At 38.3% G+C, this 18,512-nt stretch overlaps 1 protein-coding gene across 2 annotated transcripts in view; it reads right to left on the bottom strand.

The window, feature by feature from the left end:
- ADAMTSL1 (ADAMTS like 1) overlaps positions 1 to 18,213 on the bottom strand; it is a 396,646-nt gene extending 378,433 nt beyond the window's left edge. The window contains exon 1 of one of the 2 annotated variants that reach the window (XM_085213494.1): positions 17,874 to 18,213. In XM_085213494.1, the coding sequence (XP_085069620.1) occupies positions 17,874 to 17,957 (84 nt within the window). In that variant the 5' untranslated portion in view covers positions 17,958 to 18,213. The remainder of the gene's footprint in view (positions 1 to 17,873) is intronic. The other variant, XM_085213493.1, reaches the window with a different exon arrangement.
- Positions 18,214 to 18,512: the final 299 nt, after the last annotated feature.

Genomic DNA, 18,512 nt, shown 5'->3' with positions numbered 1-18,512 from the left:
GACAAGCAAATGACAGTATTAACCTTTAAAAACAAGAATTAACAGCGAACTGTTAACCAATAGAATTATAGTTCTAAAATCTGCAGCAGAGCAAACTAATGTTTAGTTAAAGGCTTGTTTAAAAAAAGGTTCCCGTTCCTGCTTGCAAATGTTCCTATTGAGATGCCTTAGCTGAAAATATAGGATCATTCTCTTTTCTGTTTTCACAGCTTCATCAGAACTATTTCTTTTCTTATTTTCAGGATCTTCTCTTCCTTGAAAAAAAAAAAAAAAAAAAAAAAAAAAACCAAAACCAAAACAAAAACAATATTTTCCAACTGCACCATTACTAATCTTGCTATGTTCCTGCTTTTACAAGCATTTGTAATTGGTTGTGGTAAGACAAAAATCATGGCACCCTGCGAAGAGTACACCGTATATATGGAATCTGTTTCAAAACAGTAACTACACACTCTAATTGGGAATTTACATCAAATGACTACTTAATTTTATTTCCTTTGTTATTTCTCATAATTCTCAAACAGAAGAAAAACAATACAATTTATTACAGCAGTCAAGAATTAATGCACACTATTACAGAATCATAGAATGACTTGAGTTGGAAGGGACCGTAAAGATCACCCACTTCCAACCCCTTGCAATGGGCGGGGCTGCTCCCCACCTGCTCAGGCTGTCCAGGGCCCCATTCTGCCTGGCCTTGAACAGCTCCAGGGATGGGGCACCACAGCTTCTCTGGGCAGCTGTGCCAGTGCCTCACCACCTTCTGAGTGAAAAATTTCCTCCTAACATCTAACCTATTCCTAAAAAGCGGAAAAAAAAAAAAAATCCTTGTACATTGTTAAAATAGGATGCAGTGGACAAAAATAATTGCTGTAAAAACCATTTTGGCCTTAGGATACATTCTGCGGTCTTTATGCAACCAAGAACCTGTTCACGAGGCAGGCAAAAAAAAAATTAAATTGAGAGGAAAATCTTAAATATGGTATCAGTTTAAGTTTATGAAAAGAAGAATATGCCTGCCTCTTTTCTCTGAGATTTAAATGTATACTGTACTCTTTTTCCATTAAATTTCTTTCATTATTTTCTTCCTTGAGGGTAGATCTAATCCACTTCCTCTCTGTCACCTCCAACTTGCATTGGTACTTGTATCCTTTTCTAAATAGAGCATACCAACTCTGTCTCCTTGTTGCAGGATATACCACTCAAAGAACTGTCCCACTGGCCTAAAACTGAGAGAGTGAGGTTTTTCTGCAAATGAGTATCTCACCCCATTCCCCCCAAAATCAAATAATCAGTTCAAATAGATAACTGACTTTCCCTACTACGTAAGTAGTTGTTTGCCTCTCTGTCCTCTTCATCAAACACAAACACACGTGCAAATCTTTGAATCCTGAGCTTTCAAAAACAATGTTAAATTGAGGAAATTGCTAATATATCTATTGAATACAAGGAGAATTTTCCCTTAATAGGAAACTTACAGACTATTCTTTGTATCTGGCATAGAATTTGTCTATACTTCAGCAATGTTGTCAGTAAGTAGAAGAATTTAAAAATTTTTTGCTGTCTTTGTGGTTAACTCTTAAGTTTTCAAAATAACTAGGCACCTTTGTGTTCAAGGACAACTTTATCTCTAGAAGAAAAAATAATAAATTAATTTCATGTGCTGCCTCATAAATTAGAGGCAAAATCCAGTCAGATTAGATCAACAGTTTGGAATTTCTCTGCCAAATAATCTCTCTGATAAGTATGCTTTCATTACATCTTCTTTATTAGGGGAGAAATACTGCCTGAGAAATTATGTGCCAACTGAAAAAAGATTACTTTTTTTGAACCCTTGACAGCATCAGCCCATTCTATCAGGTCTCTTCAGCTCTTCAGCCTCATAACACTTCTCAATCATTAACATTTTTGTTAACAACATACTCTTTCAATTATCAGTGTGCCCTTCAAAATGTTCTTTTATTACTGATAAAAAGGGAACTTAAAAATAGAGAACATTTCACTTTCAGCACGCTTAACAAATCCGGTCCTTCTTTCAGCCTACTTTTTCCTCAGGTCGGTGAAGTATAATTACCTTAAGTTGATCACAGTCATTCCATTGCTTTGAGGACATGAAGGCTTTGTCCTGATGCTGGCATTGAATTTAAGAGTCTATTACCCTTAATAAAATAACCAGGACTTCATTTCTTCCTCTCTATATTAGTCTGCAGATTGGATGCTGCATTTAATTACCTATAAGAATTATTTCTTCCTTCTCACATAAAAATTATTGTCATTGCTTATTCTACTGTTTTACTTCAGTGAGCATTTTCCTGAGGTAGCCAAGAACCAGCCAGAGTCCTGTAACTTTATACAACTGAATGGTTTACCTTATAGGACAAGGTATATCAGCTTTTAATACAAAGTGATAGCCTGTCATTGATTAATATCCTTTCACTGAAATGAAAACAAATTTTTCAATAAATGTATCTACTACAAAGTGTACTTCTTGTAGGTAACAGATGTTACCACAAATAACATCTGTAAATCTCTGAGTCCTATAGAAGTCCACTATGAATGCAAATACAAATGCATCTTGTAAAGAACAGATGGAAAGACGTGTACAATGAAGACAAGCTTATTTTCTTTAAAATGAGCTCCTACATGTTCAATATTCCTACGTATCTATACTCCTGAACAGTTACAGGACAAACCTATAACAGAATAATATGCAGAAGATATCACCTTATCATTAATCTATTTACTCATATCTGATCTATTCCCAGCTGATTTTCATTTACATCTTATAGCATCCAATTTTGCAGAATAAAAAATATATATGGACTCTTATTCTTGAAGAACAGTGGTTTTGAAAGGCTTTCATGCTATGCTATTATCTATCTTCAGAAAATAACAAAATCAGAAATCCTGGGTAAATCAAACAGCAGAAAAAAGAACATGTCAAATCATTAAAAATCAGCTTAGAAACTCAAAAATCTCAACAGTTCTTTAAACTTCTTTAAAATAATCTTGAAACAAAGCCAAAAGAAATAACTTGTAGCAAAATATAAATATACTGCATCGCTGTATTCATACAAGTGAAAAATGGAAAATGGTCCCCTTTTGCAATTTCACTGAAGATGAACCACTTGCAGAAATAGCTTCAAAATTTGTTTTCATATCCCGTGTACAGAATTCAGCTGCAGTAAGATCTGCCAGGAGTAGATATATTCTCATAGAATCACACTTACTTTTATTGTATCTGTTATTGCATAATAATCTCTGCTACTCCCTTCCATACTATATTTACCAGAGCTCACTTCTATGTATTTAAAAGAACTCTGTTCAAAATGTAGATATATTACATTTTTGTAGAGTTCAAGTAAGTGTGCTGCTCCAAAAGTAATGCCTCCTGTTTTATTATATAGGCCTGCAACATCAGAGGAAGATGTGGTATGGCAGCAGAGGTTGAACCTTCCCACCAATCACCAATATTCTACTGTATGTTGCTGTTATGTGACAGATGGCAGCAGAGAGACATTCTGACATAATGGAATCTGACACGGAAATTCATCTTAAGCAAAGGGACATCACTGAATTCTTTCATGTGGAAAAAATGGCACCCACTGATCTCCATCGATGCTTGCTGAACATTTATGGAGACCAAACATGAGTGTTGCCTTTCAGCCTGGTGACAGCAACATGAAAGATATCCACATGGCCATGCACAGCTGTCATACCATAAAATAAATAGCATCTCAATCAGCTCATCCACAAGAACTGGCAGATTACGACCAGGGAACAGTGAACGGAGTTGAATGTTGGCTGCAGTACATTGGAAGCAATGGTATCAAAGTTGGAATATTGCTGAGATCATGCTGAGTGAGTCCCATGAATGCTCACAGATGAACAGAAAGAACACCATGTGTAAGTTTGTCAGGACCCACTGAACCAACAGGAGGCTGAAGGCGGCATTTTCCTGGATCACATCATTATGGGTGATAAGACATGGTGTCACTGCTATGAGCTGGAGTCCAAACAACAGTCCATGAAGTGGCAAGTTGGGAATTCAACACTGAAGTTCAAGACAAAGCCATCAATGGGTAAAGTGATGTGGACTGTCTTTGGGGATAGGAAAGGGTGACCTTTTGGGATTTTCTGGAACCCAGACAAACCAACTCTGACTGCTTATCATGGCACTGACTGAGCTGAAGACTCGAACTTATAGTCAGATCAGAGAAGAAGACAAGTTTTCTCTTGCAACACAATAACATCAGGCTCCCTACCAGTTTGAAGATTATGGAGTGCATTGCCAGTGTTGGCTGGAATGTCCTAACACGTCCACCATATAGTCCAGATTTGGACTTCCATCTGTTTGGACTGATGAAAGATGAACTGCATGGGCAACATTTTCATAGCAAAAAATGCCATCACAGGAGCTGTGAAACAGTGGTCACTTACACTGTGGCAGACTGTTACCAGCGCAGCATGCAGTCTCTTCTTTATGGCTGGCAAAAATGCATAGCTAATATTGGTGACTATGTTAAAAAATAAGTGTTCACTCAAACATGTAGACTTTTTCAACATATTCAATGCATTTTTAATACTTAAAAATCTGATTAGCAAAACTTTGTTTCTTCGTAAGCAGAAATTTTAATTGCTGCTTTGTATCAACTGGTTATACTGCAGTAACAGGGAGGTGAAAAGTAGCCATACCTCTTTCCTCTACGTCAAATGAAATAAGTTAATCTTCTAAGCTGCAGAAGACTCACTGAGGTGAGAAAGCTAAAGTAGAAGCAAGTGACATTTGGATGTAGGTTTTCTGCAACATTTTTCTACCATGAAATAAAACACTACACACAGTAATGTGGAGGGGAGTTCTGGTGCAAAGTAGGAGTTTTCTGCTCATTTCCCCAACTACTATTAAGAATACTGAGGAACAGGGGAAAAGCTTGTCTGATTGGCTTTCTTTGGCTTCAAGATACTTGCCCTTTCAAACAGGGCTTTGCAATATCATATCACTCTGTAACCTTATCACAATCCAAACTCCTCTTTAGAGGCTTCAAAAATCTTATAAAATCAAAAAAGTTGAATCAAATACTTGGAAACGTGCTGGTTTTTTAATTCAATAATTACAAGAGGAAAGGAAACACAAGGAAGAAGATTTACATGGATGAATAACAACAGTTCCATTAGATGCAATTTGGTGGGCCCTATCCACTTCTCTTTTCATGATAGGACCAAACAGAAGATGTATTCTTGGAAGAGCAATTACCAATATTCACATCATAAATTAACACAGAATTAAGTCTGTTTTAATTCCACAACTTCAATTCAGAAGCAAAAATTCAAGGCAACTTTAAGGCTCCTTTCTTCTTATTGTATTGTCCGGGACCAACTTGTACAACTAATGTACCATTTTCTTTTGTTGTTAACTTTGCCACTAAGGGGTTACTCGAGTTTTTTTCAGAAACAGAATTCAATATTGCAAGAGAACAAATAGTTTTCTTCTAAAAAGAATAGAGAGAGAGTTGAAATTCAAAAGTGATTACAAATTATATTCCTGCTTTTATATTTTACTTAAAACTTCCTAAAATTCCACACGCCTATCCAGCAAGACATGGTTGTGAACAGATATGTTGAGCATAAAAACTAAGTGGACAGAATATCTGAGTTCTTTTTTTCTTTTTTTTTTTCTTCTTTCTTTTTGTCTTTTTGTTTTTGTTAAAAAAAAAACACAGAACCAAAAACAATTATTAAGGTATTCCAATTTGAGTTCACAACGACGAAACTTCATTTCATAGTCACGAAAAAGCTGAAAGATTAAATAGGCAGCTACCATGAAAGCAAAGTGTACATACAGCAAGTTGGAGGGATGAAACATGCAAATGTCAACTTTTAGCTGCATGACAGCTTTATAACTCGGTTTTAAATATAGGTATTTTGAGAAGTAAATTTCTGTAATACTCCTTTCTCATATATAATATGTCCTTATTTTTTCTACTGGACAGATTAAAGCCTTGAAGATATCAAAAGACAACAAAATAGATGCAAATTTAGAACTCCCCTCTTCTTTAATTGCAATTCATTCTCTCTGTATGTGACGTAATTGCACAAAAAGTGTGCTAATGTTGCTTTCATAAGTTATAAAAATATTTTAACTCCTACATTAATCCTAAGATGTCTTTGCCAACAAATATGTGAAAACAAAATACAACAGCAGCTATGCTAGTAGTTTAATTTGTATCAACACAGAAGTCAGATAATCATATCAGCCACAATCTTAAAATCACTATTACATGATGAAATAATTTTGGATCATATAGGTTCTAGATTAACAACATACTAGCCTATGTTTATTGTAAACAGCTTAATAAACTAGTTCAGTAGATCAGATGCTTACAGAGACTTTGTGAAGTGTGAAATTTCTTCTTTAGCTTCCGATCACTGTTTCATAACATGTTCTATCACAGTTGAAATCTAATAAGGATATTGCAGAAGCCTGACAAAGTTCTAAAAGCACTTCTATAAAAAGCCCAGTGAGCACTTTATACAAGGGCTGCTCCGAAAGTAATGCCTACTATTTTATTATGTTGGCCCATGACATCACATGTAGATGTTGGTGGTATGGCAATAGAAGTTGAGTCTTCCCACCATTATTCTGTTATACACTGTTGCGTGTGTGGCAGATGGTAGCAGAGGAATAGTCTGTCACAATGGCATATGAAATAGAAGCGTGCCTGAAGCAAAGGGGCAGAATTGAATTCCTCCATGAAGAAATAATGGCACTCACTGATATCCATCGATGCTTGCTGAGAATTTATATAGACCAAGCAGAGGATGTGAGCACAGTGAGACGGTGGTGCATTTCAGCAGAGACTGTAGTAACAGTAACAGTGGATCACCTCTACTGGTGCAGACTGTTAGAAGCACAACATGCAAGTTCCTGTTCATTGTTGAACATGAAAATGAATAGCTACTGGTGGTGACTATGTTGAAAAACAGTGTTTCGCAGCTGAGAAAGTGCTGTATCCAGAAAAATGCAAGTCAAAAGTGTTATTGTGATCTTTGTATTTGCTTTTGTTTCTATGGAAATAAATAGGAGATACTACTTTCACAGCAAACTACATAATTACTCTTCGTTTTTTTTCAGTTTGGCTCAAACTTTGAGTAGACATTAGAATACTCAAGCCCTTAGGTTTGCAAAGCCAGAATTTGCTCTGTACAAAAGCAGACACAGACCAGCACTGAAGATTTTCATGGAGCTATCTAAATCAACCTAGTGTTTAAAATGGAAACAGTCTGCTTCAGCTTGGTATAAGAAACACAGAAGCTTTCAAAAATACAGCAATATACTTACATCAAAATCTAACGTAGGCAACATTTAATTCCAAATCACTAACACAAAATACTTACATAAGGGTTTCAACCATTTTTTAAAAATATACCTGTTTATCTCCTAGCATAGACACAGTCTTGATGCAGTGCCAATTTATATCAAGAATAGATCCATATGAGGAATATTCCCTTTAAAACAAAACCATCGCACTATGTGATTTTGCTGAGTGGTTTCTTTCCTTCATCTCATATAACATTTCAAATTATTCTTATGAGGTCTTAGGTTGTCTTCTGTATTCTCATGTCTGATGAGGTGTGATGTCATTTACAAGGCATAACTGAGAGTTATAATGTATTTCTTCATAATTAACCTGCTCAAGATGGATGCAGTAAATAAGAACTGCACTTCAATACCCAGAAGTCAGTATGAAAACAAAAACATTAGAAATCATTTTTCACTAAGAAGAATTTTCTTTTGGAGAGTAGACATTTTCTTTGAAAAAGCTCAGCTATAACTTTAAAACTCTTTCCTGAAGCGGTCTTTTAGTAACTACTGTAAATAATTTGTGCAGCTCCTAGTCATTAATGCATCTAGTACCATTTTACCTAGGGCCATTTTTCCACAATCAAGGTTCAGCCATTTTTATGCTATCTATTGAAATGATAACTACATCACTTTTTGGCTTTCTGTCCCCCGATAAGGTCTATCAGTGAAGGGAAGTGCAGAAATGACTGCCTGCCTGAAATATTTTGCTGTTTTTTTTCCTCACAGTGGCTAACAAGCATTCAATTTTCCCATTTTCTGTTTCCTTTATGTGTCCTTCCTGACCAAAAAAAAAAAAAAAGGCAATGAAATAAAAAAGGAGATCTTCATTATGTGACTATTCAGTGCCTTGCAGATTCCTTAGTTTTTATAATAAGATGATTCAGATTGGTCTCAGAATCATAATAGAAGTTAAAGGCAGGCAGATAACCCCTATGCTCAGCCTCAGTGAAGAAGCTGATCATCAAATAAGAAATCCTCTCTACACTACAACCTTCCTACAGTGTTGTTCACTGTTTGCCCAGGAAAGATGTGTTAAATCTGCTATTGAAGATGTCTATGTTAAAACCCTACACTTTTTTTAAACTGATCCAAATCAGGAAAATTGAATAACCCAAACAATGCAAAGATAAAGAAGTTTCCTTGTCTTTGATGCAAAAAAAAACAAAACTACACAATAGTTTTGAATAATAGCATGCTCATTTACTTCAAAATACAAAACATCATAACAATGTTCTGACACTGCTTCCAAAATTATCAAAGAATGAATACAAGTTGCAGAGGACAGAAGCATTTTTCTGTCCTAAAAATGTTATTGCAGCACAAGTTTCTAGGTTAACCAAAAAAACTGAGTTATTTTCTGAAGGTATGGAACCTGCATTTATTATATTACTTATGTTTGCCCGCTTCAAATTACAGACATCTTTTAGAGTATTATTCATATACAGACTGATCCAGTGAGACATCTTCTGTCTAGCGTGTGTGCACTTGCCCCGTAGGTGAATGAAGGCAAATAGCATTCAAATGTAGAAGGGATTTATTTTTGTGACTTCTAACTTTAGCCCTCACCATAAACACATAGACAGTTTACATGTGCAAGTCTGTACTAACAGCTTTCCATTGTCAGATGCTACAGGGTAAGTGCACATTTCGTCAGCAAATGAAAATGCTTAGGCAATAGGACAATAAGCTGCAACATCAAAATATGAAATCTAAGAAGTGAACACAGAGCTCACTTGCTCCTGAAATGAACTTCAGTATGAACCTAAATACCAATATAGATATTGCAATGAAAGGCAAAAATTCTGATCCACCTGGCAAATGCTCACCTTTTTCAGCTTCATTACAAAGATTCAGTGAAGATTGGTTGGTATCTCATAGAGGTACCCCTCAGCACAAGAGTTTTTACAAAAATGTATTTGCAGAGAAATAATTAAATATAATGCTGACCAATACTTGAAAAGCATTTCATAAAAATAGTAATAACAATAAAAACTAAAAGGTTTGATTCAAAGTTTGAAAACCACTAACCTCCAGAACAAACCAGTGCTTTCAATCAATTGAGGTAAAACACAGAAACTCCTAGGCAGTTTAGAATCATAGAATCATAGACTTACAGAATCCTCAAAGTTGGAAAGGACATTTAACGGTCATCTAGTCCAACTCCCATGCATTGAACACTCTAAGTTAGATCAGGTTGCTCAGAGCCCTGTCCATCCTGGCCTAAAAAACCTGGGCAATGTGTTCCAACACTTCACCACCCTCACTGGTGAGGACTTTTTCCTTATATCCAATCTAAATCTCCCCTCTTTGAGTTTGAAATCATTTGCTCTTGTCTTATCACCACATATCCTGCTAAAGATTCTGTCCCCTTCTTTTCTGTAGCTCCCCTTGAGATACTGAAAGGCCACTCTCAGGTCACCTCGCAGCCTTCTCTTCTGCAGGCTGAACAGCCCCAGCTCTTTCAGCATTTACACATAGAATTTACTTAAATCCAAGTAAATTTCAGGAGCTTACAGTTTGATAGCAGTCTTCCAATAAACAGAACTTGAAAAGCCACTGTACAAATTACAGATGAAACAGTATGCTTTGTCACCCTCAAAGTAAAGAATTTTTTCCACAGATTCTAACAGAACTTCCTGTGTTCCAGTTTGTGCCCATTGCCCCTTGTCTTGACATTGGGTACAACTGAAAAAATCCTGGACCCACCCTCTTGATAATCACCCTTTAGATATTTGTAAGTGTTCATAAGATCCCTTCCGCCCAATTTTCTCTTCTCCAGGATTAATAGTCTCAGATTCTCAGCCTTTGCTCATAGGGGAGATGTTCCAGACCCCTAATCATATTTGCAGCCTTAACTGAACACTCTGCAGTAGCTCTCTGTCTTTCTTGAACTGACGAGTCCAGAATTGGGCACAGTACTCCTGATATGGCCCCACCAGGGCAGAGCAGAGGGATACTTGCTGGGCACATTCTTTTAATGCACTCCAGGGTATCACTAGCGTTCTTGGGAACTGCTAGCTCATGGGCAACCTGCCATCCACAAGAACACCTGGGTCCTTCTTCACAGAACTCCCTTCCAGTAGGTCAGCCCCTAACCAGTACTGATTCCTCCCTAGTGTACGTTTTCTAAGCATAACAATGAGGATGTTATGGAAGAGTGACAAAAGCCTCACTGAAATCAAAGTAGATAACAACTGCATTGTCTTCATCTACCTAGCCAGTCTTGGCATCTGAAAAGGCTACTAGATTGGTCAAGCACAATTTCTCCTTCACGTATCCATAACTAATCCTGATAACATTCTTTTTTTTCCACTTGCTTGAAGATGACATCCAGAATTAGTTACTGCATCATGTTCCCAGGGACAGAGCTGAAGATGACTGTAGTTTCCCAGATCCTACTTCTTGCCCTTTGTGAGAACTGGAATAGCATTAACTTTATTGCAGTCATCATGAACCTCTCCTGTTCTATAGAGATTACAGAGTGTAGTTTAGTAATCACTTCTGCCCATTCCTTAGCATTTGTGGGCACATCCCATTGGGGCCTATGGATTTGTGTGTGTCAGGTTTTCCTAGATGATCTCTAAACAGATCCACCTCAACCAAAGGGCTTCCTTTCCTCTAATTCTCTCTCTTATTTCCAGGCACATAGTTGGTCAATCATTTCCTTGGGATTGATTCTGGTTCCTTTTATTTCCTTTTTAAATAAATAAATAAATAAATAGAAAGAAAGAAAATATGCAGTCATACAAGACTAGTTTTTGGTTCTTAATAGTTACATAATAGTGATTCTTGTCCGCTCAGTGGAATAACGTGGCTGTAGGACCTGCAGAAGTCATTGATATGATCTGATTTCCTCTATACATTTATAACAAATGATGCAATTCCTTTTATTTTTGTCCTTCCTTTTTTTTCTTCCAATTTTTAAAAAGTATAACTGTGTGTCAAACAATGTAAGTGATCTATTCCTCCCACAGTTCACTCCATGGTACACACTTTATATATGCAACTACTTAATATATTTGTTATTAATACACACACGTTTATTTATTAAGCTCTACCTAATATGTTTCCCCTAATTATTAAACTGTCTCTGTTTTTTTCATTTCTTCCTCTTTGTTAATTTTCTTTGCATGCACACATCCAAAAATTACAGTGACTGCACATTTCTCCTAAAAGGCACACAAAACACATATCTTTAAGACTGAGAAAAGTTTAAAGAGTTCAACAAAATTTGCTAGGGCCATGACTCAGATACATGTGGCAATATTCACCAACTCTTTTAAAGGACATGTTACACTGTGGTTATGTTTCTTAATAAAATGAAAATGTCTTGTTTGTAGGTGGGACACAATTGCATGCTTGAGGTACAAAGAACCTTATGGTACACAATAAGAAGATGATAGCAGAATCAGAACACCATAGATTTAGTTGGAAAAGATCCTTAAGATCACCAAGCCAAGTACCAAGCCAATCACCTCCATAGTCCTGTTGGCCACACTGTTTCTCATACAAATGAGGCTGCCATCAGACTTCTGGCCCCCTGGGAACACTGCAGACTCATGATCAGAAAAGATGTACTAGTGTATTTGAGCTGCTATGAAAGGATTTAAAATACGGGAACAGAAGCATACAAAGCATACTTGGTTTACTAAGTCCAGCTAATGATGTCATGTTCTATTTGCCATACATCATCTCATTATCAGACTTTATCTTGTTTGATCATCTTTTGGAATACTGCTAAGGCATGTTTTGAAGGAAAAAATACTTTTAAGAAGACATTGAAGAATAAATGTCTTGAAGTGCTGATTGCGGAGAAAGGGCATTAAATGGACACCTAGGCTCCTCTTTTTTTTTTTTTTTTTTTTTTTGCTTTTTTTTTTTTTTTTTGCTTTTTTTCATGTTGAGCAGAATTTAAGGAAAAGACATGATTTCTAACCAAGACTTTCAAGCTCCTAATATTACTATCCAATAATCACAAAAAATTCCTTGATCTCTGGAGCAGCTAGAAACAACAATTTACATATTCCAGTGCTTCTATGAAGTCCTAGCACTGTTCACATTGTGCACAGTGTGAACTGTAAAGTTTTTATTAAAAGAAATAATTTTCAGGGTCAGAAGTTTGGAACATAATAACTGCAATTGAATGTATTTTATTAAAATTTACACCTCCACTTTTTCGAAGGATATGTTCTTCAATCAATTCTTCTATCACTCACTAATGATGAGTGTTTCGTGTCATACCTAACTGTATGGTTGCATTATCAACCAAATTTTATTGGAAATACTCACAAGCAGGATAATTTTTTTATAATTCCATGAAATTTGCCCTACAGATCTGAAATACAAATGAGATAGAATTTTAAACCAGGTAGACGTAATAGAAGGTTTTCCTTTCAACCTGAGGGTGAAAAAGATATTACAGAAGATTTGGTTGTTAGGGTAATATAAAAGAGCAGCAAAGTACATCTTCAGAGACTTGATATGATGTTATACAACCAGATCAGGGCTTGTATGCTCTCATTTCCTATATTTACATCTTAGTCTGTTATAGCTATTGCTTGATCTCCATTTGGATCTTATAGCTCCTTCGCTCACTCTAAATTTGCATGTCCAGATGTAAACATGACAGCAGGATTCAAATGTAACATAAGTTTGTGAATAATTTGACTTTGCCTGGTGCAAAAAGAAGAAGAGAAAGTAGGTTTTACTTTCCCTTACGTATGCACATATTCATATATGGCTTTTTAAAATGTACAAAGATGCTGATGTCTTAAATCTCTGTTCAGCTGCAGATACAGAGCCTTGTAACTTTGACAAATGTAATCTCACTTTCAGAGTATTAGCAACAGACATTTCCAATGCAATGTCTTTCTCTTGCTAAATTTTAAACCCTTCTCCCCAAAGAAGATAAGGAAGCTGAAGCCTTCATGAAAAAAAGGCCATTAAAATTGCTTTAAATAACAAATACTTTCCTTCATACTCTGAATTCTCAGAAACAGCCCTTAAATTTTGCATGAAATTTTCCTAAAAATATTTGGTTTAAGCCAGATGTCTTATGTGGTAAAAAGCTAGTCTTCTCTTTACCAAATCTGTAAGTACTCCACAGCTTTGCAGAAAAGGCAACTTTGCAGAAAAGAATCTAGTGGTCCTAGTAGAAAACAAGCTAAAGTGTCCCTTTGGCAAAGAAGGTAAATGATATCCTGGGCAGCATTAGGTGAAGTGTTGCCAGCAGTGATCCTCCACTGCTAAGGCCACACCTGGAATGCTGTGTCCAGTTTTGGGCTTCCTGGTATAAGAGAGAGAGAATTACTGGAAAAAGTCGAGGAAAGATTCCAAATATGATGAGGGAACTGAAGCACCTCTCTGTGAAGAAAGGCAGAGAGAGCTAGGACAGTTCAGCCTTAGAAAGAGAATACACGAGGGTCTGCACATGTTAGTATGTACAAATAACTAAAAGGAAGTGTGAAAAAGATGACGCCAAGCTCCTTTCAGAGCTGTCCTGTGACAGGTCAGGAGGCAAAGAGCATAAGCTGAAACACAGGATTTTTCATTTGAAGATCAGATACTTCTTTACCATGCAGTTGATGGAGCCCTAGCACACATTGCCCAGGGAGGCTATGAGTCTCCTCTTCAGAGACCTATAGAATCTTCTTTGACATGATCCTTGGTAAACTGCTATGGGTATTCCTTCGTGACCAGAGGTTGGACCAGATGACTGTCAGAGATCCCTGCCAGCAACAACCAGCCTATGGTTCTGTGATTTTAATCAGAATGAGAGAGTGAGTCTTGCAATTTAAAATGACAGGAGCTTTAATGATATTACAGTTGATGATGAAGGTCAAATATAACCCACAACTTATTATTTCTACCACAAAGTTAAAAAGACAATTCCAATCACAAAAGTAACACAAGTCTTTTGAAGTATTTCACAAAAATGAGAAATTTCTTCAGATCTATTCAAATTTAATATTACCAGCGCTCAACCATAATTTTGTTATGGGTGATCATAACTCTACCAAAATACAAAACAAACAATAACAACAAAAAACAACCCACAATACAAATATTATTTTGATAGTTACAAATAACTTTCAAGATGATTTTACATGAAACATGAAACATATAGAATCATGTTCTTATTTTAATATTGGCAGACTAATTGAACCATACAAATTTAACACTTGTATTCTAATAATTTGTCTTCGTCTTTCTCTCCATTTATTTATTTATTTATTTATTTATTGCCTACGGTTTCAACTAAAATGCTCCCAGGCTTAAGCAGATTGACCTCCTAAATACAGGTTGCTCTTTTTTTCTTCTCTTTGAATATACTGATTAAATATAAGTTTCTATTTTCAGCAGCTTTGAATAGCTTAGTTTCAGACTTTATTCAAAATAAAAAAAAAAATTTAGTCTTCTCTGGACAATGGGATGCAGACACACTGGATTCATATTCAGCAGATAAAAGGATGAAATTGTGAATACACAATTTACTTTTATGTCATTATATGTCCAACCCTAACAGTTGGAATCAATGACAGTCTTCTCCAATGTAAATGATTCTATGATAATACAACATATATTTTAGAAGAGGGCTTTCATCTCCATGTGATCTATTTGCTGATGTAAAAAATACCTCTACTTCATTCCCTCCCATATTATAATATATACTGTGCATGAATAAACAGGGGAGCATGTACCAGCTACGAGGCTTAAATAAGAGAATAGGATAAGATATAGTGAATACGAGGTACAGAGACAAGCATGAAAATTCCATCACCTTCCAACTTCTTTACGCAACTTCCACTGCTTGTACACAGTAAGCCCATTAACAGGTGTGAAGGTGTGTGCATGCATCCACGGAGCTCATACATGATGTCTTAAGCAGAGCTAAAAGTTGTGTCTTCTACAATAATTATTATGTCACAATGCAATTAAAATGTCAGCTTAGGTTCTTTTGTTGGAATATCCACTCTAATCTCTTCAACAGAATTGCAACAAGAAACAAAAATTAAAAATCACTGTGAGAACCACTTTAAGAATTTTAGAGTTGGTGGTAGTCCATACTTTAGAAAGAGATGAGAAAACTAAAATGCAGTATGAACACAGGTCAACTCCAGCAAGCTAGCACCAAATTACAACTTGAAAATAGAGTTTGGACCTATAATTGCTAATATATCTTATTTATTGCTAATTAAGAGACCAAACTTGGTCTAGTTCATGAAATCCTTATAAAACAGTAATAACAATATCACCTAATTTAAAGACCCTGTTCAACTCTCCTTCAAAATAAATAATAATAATAATAATTAATTATTAACTATGCTCCTTTTTAGCATTATAAGGTTTATCAAATTGTCCAAGACCTAAATTTGTGGTCACAATTAATACATAATATACGCAACATACAGCACATTAGTACATTAAAATATTATTTTTTTCATCCTAACAATCTAAAATTTAGACTAGTAATATGAGGTGTTACAGAATCACAGCCATTCTGAGTATCTTCTCTATGATATGTGCATGTGCCTCTGAGTGCTCAGTAAAGAGTAACTTTAATCCCCACTTCATCTTCTATCTCGCATTACAAGTGCTAGTAAAACAACAGGAGGCTTGCTGGGCTGATTATGTTTTTGGCCGTATGAAATGCCCATGAGGACAACTGATTTTATTCACAAAACCACTGTGTACATTTGAGACTGGAGGCAGGAGGCAGTGCCAAATTCTGCTATTTCAAGAGTAACACTATCTCAGTAACTAAAATGAAATTAATGCAGCTAAGCATCCAACATAAAAGCCAAAGGAAACTTAGTTGCCTTTTAGTTCCAGCTCACAGACCTCTGCACTGCATCTCACTTGCTCTACACTTTTTCAAAAGTAAGTCTGAATACTTCATATTTGCGTGTTTAAAAAATAAAAATAAAAAATATGGAGCTATTTTAATTCCCCACAAAGAGGAGTGGCTTGCAAAAAGAAAGGCAAGCAAGTGCACAGGGCCAGGGTAAGCAAGGACAGAGCCGAGTGCCAGCAGAGCTGAGCTCAACCTCAGATCTGGGAACCGAGCTGGTGGCAGGCATGGTGGCAGATGAGGTTTTCATTGCAGAACCATGGTTTCCATTGCAGAACCATGGCTATTATGGCAGTAGTGACTCTACCAGAAAAAGATACCAGATCTTGTTAGAAACTACTTTCCATGTGCCAGCCTGTGCACTCCTAAGGTACACCAGAGCTACCACTGTACCCGGTAGCTTTTTGCCAATGTCTGTTCCAATGGGAGTTGCGATCCACTTCTGACTGCCTGCCTGCAGGTGTGCACTGATATCACATCTCACCACCCACTGCCACTGCAGTGAATCATCTCCTCTGCAGAGGTCCAGGAGGGATTTAGCAACAGACGGCAGAGATCCAGCATTCAAGTTTTTCTATCAAAAGAAATTAGGGTCTTTACTCAGGATCACTGGGCTAATCACCTTATGGCCATACAGATACTACAGATGTTCAGGGGAGGAGTACAGGGAAAAAAAAAATTAAAAAAAATCAGAAATGTCCCATTCATCAGCAGCCCAAAGTTATACAGAGAATAATGTTTATTATAAGTGATCATGTACGCTACTTTTCTATTTCTTCAGCATTGCCTTGTTTTCTCAGAATTAAATTTAGGTAATGCACCAAATACATGAAGACCATAATGTTTACTGCAAACATGCTATCACTTACCAAAACACATCTTAAAACTTTAAGAAGAAAACCAAATGGGAGTGATTTAGGAGAGCCATGTTCACACTTGCTTTTCTTTAGGGCGCATACAAAGCTGAAAGTGAGTTCATTTACTGCCTCCGGAAGGCTGAATGGGGCACCATCAGAGGGGCTATTTTTTTATTATTATTTGTTTACTTCTTTACTTTTGGCTGCAGTGGGAGAAATAAAAGCTGGGCAATAACAAATCGATGACTAAGCAAAGAAAACTACCTGTAGAGCATGTTAGAGGATATAAACTACATCCAGGATAAATGAAGTGACGCATCCCAGTTCTGCACTGTGCTCCCGCAATGAAGTACCCGCTTGAGAATTGCAGCCACAGGGAACTCCCAGAGCTACTCTACTTCTTATAGAGCGCTTCCTCACCGAGGGTGGATGAAAGCCACTCTTCCGACACTCTGCGGAGCTTAGCAATATCCTAACTTTGGCAAAGGCGACCGTCCCTTCCAGCAGGCTGCATAACCATCCTCGAGCCGGTTCCTGCGGACCTCCGCCCGGAAAACATAGCTGTGGGGCTGAGTCTCTGCCACCCTCCGCGCAAGGCACGGATTGCGAGTGCCCGCAGGCGCTACCTGCAGCCTTGGGAGGAGACGAACCGCCGCAGCCCCACGAGCCGCGCCCTCGCCCGGACAGCGCTCCCCGGCAAGAGACCGGAGCATCCCGGCGGCCGCAGGTGCGGAGCCTCTGCCGCCCGCGGGCACGGAAGCCCCGTCCCAGCGCTGCCGCCCCGCAGCATCAGCCCTCTTACCTGCGCTGCGGCGGCGAGGAGCCCCAGGGCGAGGGCGAATAGGGTTGCGGCTGTTCCCCGGCGCTGCCCCGCCGCCGCGGCCATCCTTCTCCCGGGGCAGCCCGCTCCACCGCTCCGCCGGTCCGTGCCTGCCTCGCTGCCGCCCTCAGCGCCTCTGCGAGCGGTGCGGGGTGCGCGGCGCCTCCGGGCCCCGCAGGGCAGGGAGGTGCGCGGGGGCGCGGCCCTCCGCTGCCGGGCGGCGTGGAGGGAGGCGGGGAGCCGCCACCGCCGCCGCCGCCGGTCCGGCCCCGCCCGCCACCGCCGCCTCCCCCGAAGCTCCTCCGGGGCACGGATGGAGCGGGTACGGCACGCTGCCACGAGGCGAGAGGGCAGGAGCAGGGCGTCCCGGAGGGAGTGCGGGGTGTGCGGAGGGATGGCACGGGCCGTGCAGGCGCGATCGGTCTTCAGGATGGGACTCTGAGAGTTGGTGTAAGAAGTTAGGGATGGGACATGCAGGTAGGAATGGGGAAAGCAGGCAAGGCTGGGTTAAGCAGGAACAGGGCAAGCTAGCAGGGCTGGGATGCGTTGTGGAGTAGAGGGCAGAAGGGTCAGTGAGTCGTGCAGTTACAAGATCTGTATGCCCGGGAACAGTCCTCCACC

Source organism: Meleagris gallopavo, chromosome Z (assembly GCF_905368555.1).
Source record: "Meleagris gallopavo chromosome Z, MGAL_WU_HG_1.1, whole genome shotgun sequence".
NCBI classification, from domain to species: domain Eukaryota; kingdom Metazoa; phylum Chordata; class Aves; order Galliformes; family Phasianidae; genus Meleagris; species Meleagris gallopavo.
Note: the sequence above shows the minus strand (reverse complement) of the source record. Positions and strands in the feature narration are given on the sequence as shown.